Source organism: Solanum dulcamara, chromosome 8, assembly GCF_947179165.1.
Source record: "Solanum dulcamara chromosome 8, daSolDulc1.2, whole genome shotgun sequence".
NCBI classification, from domain to species: Eukaryota; Viridiplantae; Streptophyta; class Magnoliopsida; order Solanales; family Solanaceae; genus Solanum; species Solanum dulcamara.
Window position 1 is genome coordinate 49853581 of NC_077244.1, and position 10595 is coordinate 49864175.

The 10595-nt window shown below is 38.9% G+C and overlaps 1 protein-coding gene across 1 annotated transcript; it reads left to right on the forward strand.

Annotated features, from left to right (window-relative positions):
* The first annotated feature begins 6897 nt into the window (after nt 1–6897).
* Nucleotides 6898–7388, forward strand: LOC129899931 (uncharacterized). The gene is made up of 2 exons (XM_055974927.1): nt 6898–7077; nt 7245–7388. The coding sequence occupies exons 1-2, from the start codon at nt 6898–6900 to the stop codon at nt 7386–7388; spliced, it is 324 nt and encodes a 107-aa protein (XP_055830902.1).
* The last annotated feature ends 3207 nt before the right edge of the window (nt 7389–10595 follow it).

Sequence of the window (10595 nt, forward strand, 5' to 3'; positions counted from 1 at the left end):
TTTTAGAGGTCTGTAGACATGTGTATGTGGGTTGTATGTAAGGTTTGTTCAGCTGTATCTATTTGATGTGTTGTAAATATTAATATGAAATGACAGCCTTATCGGCTTGCATGTCCCTTCACGATAGGATTAGTGACAACCTCTCAGGGGATAAATGAAAGGGGCTATATGTATATCAAAATGTTATGACCCATTGGGGTTCTTATAGATGTTATCACATGGTTCATAGTTCGGTTTGACTATAGTTGATAGGTATGTATATGGGGGTCCAGGTTGGACCCCAGTCGCGGCCTACGAGGTTGGGTCATGACAATTGACCATCGCGATCGCGATGGGTTAAGTGGAGCTTGCAATGGCGATGAATAAATTCACTAGCTTCAGTGAATTAAAAGGCCCGTTTCCAGCAGTTAAGTCCCATTTTGGGACTTAGTACTTTTGGATTTTGTGAGCTTCTCTTTACCATTTTTGATAATTCTTTCTCTGGTGTGTTGGAAATTTTTGCGGGGACGTTCTGAGACCCTTTTTCGTCCTTAAAACCTTGTAAGTTTTGCTTATATTCATTGTTTCTTTGCATTTTTAGCTAATTTAGGGATTGAAATTAGTGGGGTTGTTTTGAGCTCTTATAGTACTTGGAATGTGTCCATTTTTAGGGCACAAGTTCCTTGAGCTATTTGGGACCTTGTGACAGAGTTAGTTTTTTGATTTTGTCTATGGGTCCCAATGTCAAATTTTGACCCAATTTTAGATTTAATTTTAATTATAATAATATGGGTATCGTTGGCTTTGTTTTGATATGTTCTTTGATGATTTGATAGAGTGAAATCATTTGGAGGTGGCACAAATAAGAAAAGCTCAAGTTTAGCAGTTCGGGTGCAGTTTCGATTTGAGGTAGGTTATGATTTACTCTTGTTAGACTTGGCTCGGTTAGAATTGGTATAAGTAGTAATGCATGATTAGGTTATTGATTTAAGTGTTGTCATCTCATTGAGCAATTTGGAGTCGATGATCATCATTTATGACTAGGTGGGGTTTTAATCGTTGGGTCCTTAGTCTAGGTGATATCTTGACTTGTTTTATATCGCTTATAATCCTTAAAACTCACTTTAAGGTGATTTGGACTCAGGATGTCATGATTTGACTTGCTTGATTTCGGTTGCCACTTGTTGTGAATTTTAGCTTATAATTGTGTCTTGTTTGCCTTTGATATTAAAATGTTGGGTCTGAGGCTGTATTTTCGGTACACCAGAGTCTCGGGTTAATGATTTGGTTTCCTTGATGAGATTATTTTTATTCGGCTTGAGTGATATATTATTTGACATACAACTTGTATTGATTTTGTCTCGCCGGTGTCAAAAACCCTTCTTAAAGAAAGAATAAAATGATGAAATTTAGACTTTTAGGTGATGAATAAGGGTAGAAATATTGGTGGTATTGTGTTTATGGCATTTCATATTGAGAAGCTCGAGGTGTGAATTTCGGGCGGCCCATTGATTCATATTCGGGTTGTTGTTGTTATTGTTGTTATTATTATTTTTATTGAAAAGCTCAAGGGGTGCATTCCGGGCGGCCCGTTGACACATACTCGAATTATTATTATTATTATTATTATTATTATTATTGAGAAGCTCGAGGTGTGAATTTTGGGTAGCCCATTAATACATATTCAGGTTATTATTATTATTATTGAGAAGCTCGAGGTGCAAATTTCTGGCATCCCATGGAACTTTTGAGGAAATATTGATCAATATCTACTATTTCATACGCTTTTCTCTGGTATTTTGTGCCTTGAGATTATTAATATGATTACCTATTTGGTTGGGATTTACTCATTTACTTTATGATTCTTCTCGTACCCCTTCTCTCGTAACTGTTGTTTTATGCTTCTCTCTTATTATTAGTGGTATCATCATACTGCTTATTATATATTTATTATTTTTGAGCTCAACAGGCCTATGATTCCTACTGAGTACCCTGTATTTTGGTACTCATACTGCACTTTTGTATATTTTTGATGCAGCTACCAGTTCGAGCCACCCCCATCGCGCACCTGATCATCTATAGTGATGTTAGATTCAGATTGTGGTGAGCTCCCGGTGTTCAGAGACTTGCTACTTTCCCTCTTTTTTACCGACTTACACTTGTACTTTTGGATAGTCAGATTTGTATTGTATATTTATACATTGCTAGCTTTTGTATTTAGTATCTCCTATATAGGTGACACCAGGTCCGGCATTGATCTAGTGTCAGTTCGTCATTATTGGCCACTATCTGGTCTTTTGTATAATTTGTATCGTATTTACATATCTATACCCTGGCCCTACTTTTCTTTTGATATATTCTTCTTGCTTCCATCTTCTTATGTTATTAAATATTTATATTAAATGAGATTTGGCTTCTACATTAGTTAGGTTTGGCTTGCCTACTCGGGGGTTATAATAGGTGCTATCACCACCCAGATTTGGGTCGTGACAGAGTTGTATCAGAGCTTAGGTTCACCGATCTCACCATTACAAGAGCAAGTGTCTAGTAGAGTCCCGTAGATCGATATGATGAAGTTCATAACCAATCTTGGGGAGGCTATAGGACATTGTTATGAATTAAGTCACTATTCTTGGGTCTGATCGTGCGCTAATGATAATGAACACCTCTAAATCCTATTTGTTTCACTTTTTCTCATATGGAGAGGATGAGATCTTCTCGGTATGGATGAGGACCCCTATGCTTGCAGATAGAGCCCCAGCTCAGGGTCGAGCTCAGGACACAATACCTGTACTACAGCCAGACATTGAAGTTGAGCAGTTCGAGCATTAGCCAGCGAAGGAGGATCTAACCCAGCACCCACCCAGATTTGTGGACACACCAGTGTTAGAGGATACTCTAGCCCGGATCCTCCATTTCATAAAGGGTATGTCCCAAGCAGGGAACCTTTCTAGCACATCAGGTGGACCTCAGGTACGAGGAGAGACAAAAACATTAGGTCAGGCTAGGGCATAGTATGATCAGACCCTAGTTCTACAGCCTTCTACTACAGCTCGTCCGGTGATTCAGCCTATTCCTACAGTTTTTCATCACATGGAAGCTAGGTCGGTTATAACTACAGAGGATCAGAAGATGTTGGGCACATTTATCAAATTGGCCCATCCAGGTTCTTAGGTGCCGCAAACGAGGATGCCAACAAGTTTCTAGTTAGTTTCTAGGAGAGGTTGCATCACCTCGGATTAGCTAAGTCACTAGGGGTTAATTACACTACTTTCCAGCTGGAAGGACCAGCAAAGCAGTGTTGGAGTTCCTATCTTAGCTGCAAACCTGCGGGATCACCATTGATAAAATAGACCCAGTTCTCTGAGGCTTTCTTGGAGAAGTATGTACCCCGTAGTTTGAGGGAGAGGTTGAGAGATGAGTTTACAGCGGTGGCGTAGGGATCGATGACAGTCACAAAGTATGAGTCTCTAATCCATAAGCACTCTAAGTATGCTACCATGATTATGACGAAAGAGAAGGAGCGGGTACGCTGGTTTGTCAAAGGGCTATTTATTCCTTTGAGGTTGGCTATAGAGAAGATAGTTGTATCGGAGGCTGTTTGTTCTTGAAAAAGGTAGATCATGCCTTTACTATTAAGGCTATACTTCGTGAGACCTACAGAGGTAGGGACAAGAGGCCTCACCGCTAAGGTAGTTTTAGTGAACGCCAGTCACATGGCAGTATCTACCTAATAGACCGGTTCAGGCAATCTTACAACTTACCCACGATGGATCAGCAGCTGCCGGCGATCAGAGAGACCAGACTTTGGGTCAGTCTTATCGGGGCTATATTTCTGGGTATTCAGGCCATAGTGGCTATTTAGGTTCAACTGGGACATCTTAGGAAGGTTGATTGAGAGGATCGTGCTATGAGTGCGGTGTGATAGGCTACTTTTCAAGGGAGTGCCCTACTATAAGAAATTGCAGATGCCAGAGTCAGTAGGCTCTACCGAGTCAGCAAGTTTAGGCCCCAAGGGCCTCAATTCAGCCGCCCAAAGATAGTGTATAGGTGGTAAAGGTGGACGCATTAACATGTATATTTTTCCAGGTAGGCTAGAGGAGGAGACGTTGAATGTCGTTATTACATGTACGATCTTTGTCTCTCATCAACCTGCCTATAATTTATTTGATCTGGGGTCCACTGACTCATATGTGTCTGCTCGTTATGCTACTCGATGGGATATTTTATGTAAGCCATTGCATGTGCCTATGTCTGTAACTACCCCTGTAGGTGATTCTTTAGTAGTGGATCAAGTGTATCAATCTTGTATGGTGAATGTCATGGGGTATGATACTAGAGAGGACTTGATTGTGCTAGATATGGTAGACTTTGACTTGATTCTAGGCATGGATTGGTTGTCTACCCACCATACGGTTTTGGATTTCTTCTCCAACACCGTTACCTAGTGTATGCATGGTATTCCTCCGGTTGTGTAGGTAGATATAGTTAGTCATGTACCGTGTGGTGTGATATCTTCCCTCAGGGCCCAGCGGTTAGTGGGAAAGGGGTGTCTAGCCTATTTTGCTTATGTCTATGACACTAGTGCTGACACTCCTTCTATTGATTCTGTTTCAGTGGTCTGAGAGATCCCTGATGTATTTTTCACTAATCTACCTAGTCTTTGTCTTGAGCGTGATATTGATTTCAGTATTGATATTGAGTCGGGTACACAACCAATCTTTATTCCACCATATCAGATAGCTCTATTTGAGTTAAGAGAGCTTAAGGTGCAGCTCCAGGACCTCTTGAGTAAGGGGTTTATCAGGCCAGTGTGTCTCCCTGGGGTGATCTTGTTCTTTTCGTGAACAAGAAGGATGGTACCTTGTATATGTGTATTTATTATAGGCACCTAAATAAGGTCACCATCAAGAATAGGTATCCAATGCCGTGGATTGATGACTTATTTGACCAACTCAAAGGGGCAGTAGTGTTCTCTAAGATAGACTTGAGGCTAGGGTATCACTAGTTGAGGAGTAGGGAGTCAGATATTCCTTAGACTACTTTCAAGACTTGATACGGGCACTTTGAGTTCTTAGTCATGTCTTTTGGGTTGACTAATACTCCCGCAACATTTATGGTTTTGATAAACCGTGTGTTCCGGCCCTAATTGAATTCCTTTGTCATTGTATTCATTAATGACATTCTATCTACTCTATGAGCACAGATCAGTATGAGCAACACCTAAGGATAGTGCTTCAGACCTTGCGGGATCAATTGTTGTATGCCAAATTCACTAAGTGTGAATTTTGGCTAGAGTCTATGGAATTCCTAGGGCATGTGGTGTCCAATGATGGGATTATGGTAGTTCTGATGAAGATAGCGACAATTCGTGATTGGGCTAGGACAACTTCTCTAATTGTGGTTCTTAGTTTCACTGGGTTGGAAGGATATTACAGACAATTTATAGAGGGTTTCTCTTCTATTGCAGCGCCATTGATCAGATTGACTCAAAAAAAATTCCTTTCTAGTGGTCTGAATAGTGTGAGGCGTGCTTCCTGAAACTCAAAGACTTGTTGACTTCAACTCTGATTCTTACTCTTCTTGTCTAGGACTAGTGATTTACAGTGTAGTATGATGTTTTAGGTGTTGGCTTGGGTTGCGTTCTGATGTAGTAGGGTAGAATTATTGTATATGCTTCTAGGCAGCGCATAGCGGAACTACCCCACACATAATTTAGAGTTGACGGCGGTAGTCTTCGCATTAAAGATTTGGAGGTATTACTTGTATGGAGACCATTCTGAGATCTACATTTACCACCGTAGTCTTCAGTACATATTCAGCCAGAAAGACCTTAATTTGAGAAAGTCAGGTGGTTGGAATTGCTTAAAGACTATGACGTTACTATTCTCTATCACCCGAGCAAGGAAAATGTAGTAGCAGTTGCTTTCAACATAAAGGCGGTGAGTATAGAGAGATTGACATTCTTATCAGTTAAGGAGAAACCTTTAGCTTCAAACATTCAGTCCTTAGGTAACAGATGATTCGTCTGGATATTTTTGATCTTGGCAGGGTACTTTCTTATGTATAAGTCAGGTATTCCTTGATAGAGAATATTTGGGCATAGTAGTTTAAGGACCCAAAACTGAGGGTAATTCATGATAAGGTACTCAGTGGGGAGGCTAGAAAGGCGACCTTAGATCCAGAGGGCATTTTGAGGATTGAGGGTCATATTTATGTTCCCAAAGTTGGAGATCTAGTCAGGCTCATCCTTGAGAAGGCCCGTTGTTTCAGATATTCTATTTATCCTGGTACAGTAAAGATGTATTGCGACCTACAGAAGTATTACTAGTCGTGTGGGATGAAGCAAGACATTGCATCTTTTGTGGCTGGGTGCTTGAACTATCAGCGGGTCAAGTTCAAGCATTAGAGGCCAGGTGGTTTGACCCAGCGACTAACAATTCTAGAGTGGAAGTGGGAGCGGATAGCTATGGAATTTGTAATCGGTTTACCACGTACCTCTTGAGGTTTCGATTCTATTTGGGTCATCGTAGATCAATTGACCAAGTCTGCTTACCTTTTACCAACCATGACTACCTATACTTTATAGAAGTTGGCTCAAATTTACATTTGAGAGGTGGTCCGATTGCATGGGGTGATAGTATCTATCATTTAAGATAGTGGTACTTAGTTCACTTTGCATTTCTAGGCTCTATATAGAGAGAGTTGGGTACCCGTGTCGATCTCCACATAGCTTTCCACCCAAACCAATAGTCAATTAGAGAGGACCATTCAGGTCTTAGAGGACATGCTACGGACCTGTGTTATTGATTTTAGGGGTTAGTGGGATCAGTCCTTGGCTTTGGCAGAGTTTGCATATAATAATAGCTACCATTCAAGCATCAAGACGGCACCTTTTGAGGAATTGTATGGTAGGAGATGTCGTTCCCAATGGGCTGGTTTGATGCCTTTGAGGTTAGGCCTTGGGGCACCGATTTGCTGCGTGAGTCGATGGACAAAGTTTGTATGATTCAGGAGAGGATCCGTACTACCTGGAGTAGGTACAAGAGTTATGCTAATCGAAGGGTGTGGCCTTTGGAGTTTATGGTTAAAGATCGGGTATTCCTGCGAGTGTATCCTATGAAGGGCGTGATGAGATTAGGGAGGAGGGGTTAGCTTAGCCCCAAATTTATTGGCCTTTTTGAGATCTTCAAATGGGTATGAGAGGTACCTTATGAGCACTTTCAGGTGTTCACCCTATGTTCTATGTTTCTATGCTGCGACAGTACATCCCAGATGAGTCTAACGTGCTTTTATGGTATTCAGATCAGTTTGATGAGTCCTTGGCCTTTGAGGATGAGCCTGTAACTATTTTGGATAGCCAGGTTATAAATTTGAGGTCTAAGGAGATTCCATCGATGAAAGTCTAGTGGAGGCTTCGTTCGGTCGAGGAGGCTACTTGGGAGACTGAGCAGGACATGCGGACCCTATATCCTTATCTTTTTGAGCCACCAGGTACCTTTCTTCCCTGACTTTCGAGGACTAAAGTCCTTTTAGTAGATGATATTGTAATGACCTCCAAGGTCATTTTTGTACATTTACATGTTTTTACCATTTTACCCCTTTCTGTAGCTGTTTTATAGCTCTTATGTGGTGTTGGGATGGGTGTCACGCTCCCCAAGATGTTTAGTTAAGTTTGAGGTGGTTTGGCCATTTTGGAGGCTTAAGGTTTGAAAGAGTTGACTTTAGTCAACACCCAGAGATTTAGGTGTCGTATGAGAATTCTGATGGTTCTATCAGCTCTGAAAGGTTCATTTTGGTCTAGAAGAAAGGTTGGTTTGGGATTTAAAGTCTTAGTTTTGAGTTTGTGCGATTTGTTGTTTTAACTTTATAGTTTTGGCAAAGTTTGACTTCGGTCAATATTTAAGTAAATGCACTCGGATGAAAATTCTGTCAGTATGGTTAGCTCTAGAATGTGAGTTTGGTCTAGAACGACCTTTGGTTCGGTTCTCGGGGAGCTCAGAAAGAGTTTTAGGTTGTTTGTGTGTTATGATATACTTTCTTTGGAAAGTGTTGACTTTGTTCAACATTCAAATGAAACGACCTCCGTTGGAAAATCTATCGATTCCATGTAGTCCGGAATATCATTTCTGGTTAGGTAGCATAGTCTGTTTGCGTTCGCGGGGTTCCAAATGAATTTTGAACCCCCGTAAGAGAAAATCTCAATTCTTCAAAGTTCAGCACCAGTTGAATTCCTGGTGCGGGAACTTTAAATCTCAATTCTGCATAGTCTGTATACAGTGTTGTTTCCCCTGCACATACTATATATCATTGCGTATACACTGTATACAGTGTATATAACATTATTTCTTTACATCAAATTGTATACACACTGTATATCAGTGTATACGACACTGTTTTCCGCTTGTATTTTGTGTATACAACCTAATATCAATATTCAAATTATGGATATTACCTTTTTTTCCATGTATCAATTTTTAGTCATTTGATCAAGATGATAGGAGACTCAAAACTCAACGATATGCAAGGATGAAGTCCAAAAGATTGACTCGAATTGATATCACATGCATCAAAAATAAAATTATATAAGCATTTACTCAGTTTAAACTAACTCAAGGAATATATCATTGTATTTTGAGTTATTAAATTGATGGGCACCCTAAAAGTGACTAACAACATGCTAACTAGCTCAATTTTAAAGAAAGAATCAAATCAATTATACCATGAAGGTTCTAACTAAATATAACTTAAGCATATTTTATTATCTACATTATGTTAAAAGAAGATTTTGAAAACATGAAAACCTATATTGTCAAGGAAAACTACTTGAAAAAAATAATGAACAAAACTAAGTGTTTTCATTAGATAATCCTAACACATGCTAACTATAAGGAATTTCTATCACTAATCTAGCTATTCTTAATACATACTAACTAAGAAAAACAAGACTACAAATCAGCTAACTATAAAACATGAAATAATATGAAATAATTAAATAAAATAAAGCTAAAAAAAGATTTTACCTTTTTTCGGACAGCGAGACTGAAGACAATGAGTGGAAGACGATTTCACCACCACCCAAGAGCTTGACGGAGCTCGACGGAGCTCCAATCTACAAAAAGAAAAATTAAAAATTTAGACTCAAACCTTCGTGGGTTCGATGTTCTAAGAACACTGTTCTTAGCCTAAATTTTGACTCTAATCTCCTATTTTCCTTGAAGAAAAATATAGATTGAAAGTTAGAAATTTTCACAACTTTTATGCTAGGGACAAGAGTCCAAAATCCTAATCAAGTTAAGAAAATTTCTAACTTTAGAATGGTTAAAAAAACCTCTCACCTCTTCCTCTCTTAACAAGAATATGAGCCTTTATGTAGGCTTCAAAAACCCCAAATCCCTCAAGGATTTTCGATGTGGGAGAATAGGATTTTTCTTTTTTTTTTTTTAGAAAAAACTAAAAAAATTCAAAAATGCAAAATATAATTAAACTAACCTAACTAACATTGTTTAGTAAAAAAATTAAAATCTTTTTGAGATGATTTTTGAATAACTACATAAATAATAATCAAAGATATAGCTATATAGAAATATGTACATTATACTAAAATTTATAAAAAGATAAAAATAGTGAAGAATAACATGAAAATATTTTATTTTTTTATAAAAGCTAATTATTTCAAAATGTTCAAAATTTAAAGAAATTTGACAGCTAATATGCGTTGTAGATGGTCAAAATTTGGTGTCAACAGCTGTCCCTTTTTTTGAGTAGGGTCGATGAAAGAGATTCTGGGCAAAGAAAATTAACAAATCAAATTTTGACCGGCCATATCTTCTGCTTTCCAAAAGGAGGTTTGGCACGATTAGAGAAACCGGAATTCTTAAGAATGAGATGAGGAAGTTTGTTGGAGTACAGTCGAGTTTTCTATATCGAACTCGCCTACATATCCTTAAACTTAGGAATCAGACTGCTTGTAGTTCGACTCGGTCGGTTGAAAAGGAAATCTCTTATGCTAAGATAACCTTCGGTTGTGAGGAGTGACAAATGAATCGAGTATGAAAAAGAGGTTTGCAACCTCTTAGCCATGAATGTGGCTAGCTTCACACCCATAATTAAGAACTTACAAGGACATAATTTCCATAGTTCTCGTCGCATTGTCACTCGGATTGAAAAATTGCTTATGGTGAGAGTCGAATTTTTTCGGATGCGAAATAGAAACTGATAAACCTCAAAGAAATATCTGAATGCCTTCTGATAGGGGTGTGATTTGATTGTGGTGGAATTCGCCTTCCAACTCGTGTCTTAAGAGTTTGATACTCCTCTTCGGACTATGCCTCAGTTCGCTGCTAAGAAAAAGTTCCACGTTGTGCTGCATCCTTCTTGATGTCGTCTGCACCTGTGGTTTAATTGAGAATTCATCCTTTTGGATGCTCTCGACAAAGACTGAGATAAAATTAATTAGTATAAAATATAATTCAAATGAAAAGGTGGTGTCATTACTGTGTATGAATGTCAACCTCCTCCAGTTTTGACGTAGAGCAAACAAAACGTATTTCCTAAGTTGATGTGATTTATAATATATTCCTCGAGTGTAGATAGTTTCAATTTTGATGTCATAT

Excerpts from the sequence above, each read along its gene's own strand:
- LOC129899931 (XM_055974927.1), top strand. The coding sequence starts at position 6,898 with ATGTCGTTCCCAATGGGCTGGTTTGATGCCTTTGAGGTTAGGCCTTGG. Across the intron at positions 7,078-7,244 it reads AGTTTATGGTTAAAGATCGG|TACATCCCAGATGAGTCTAA; the intron begins GTATTCCTGCGA and ends ATGCTGCGACAG.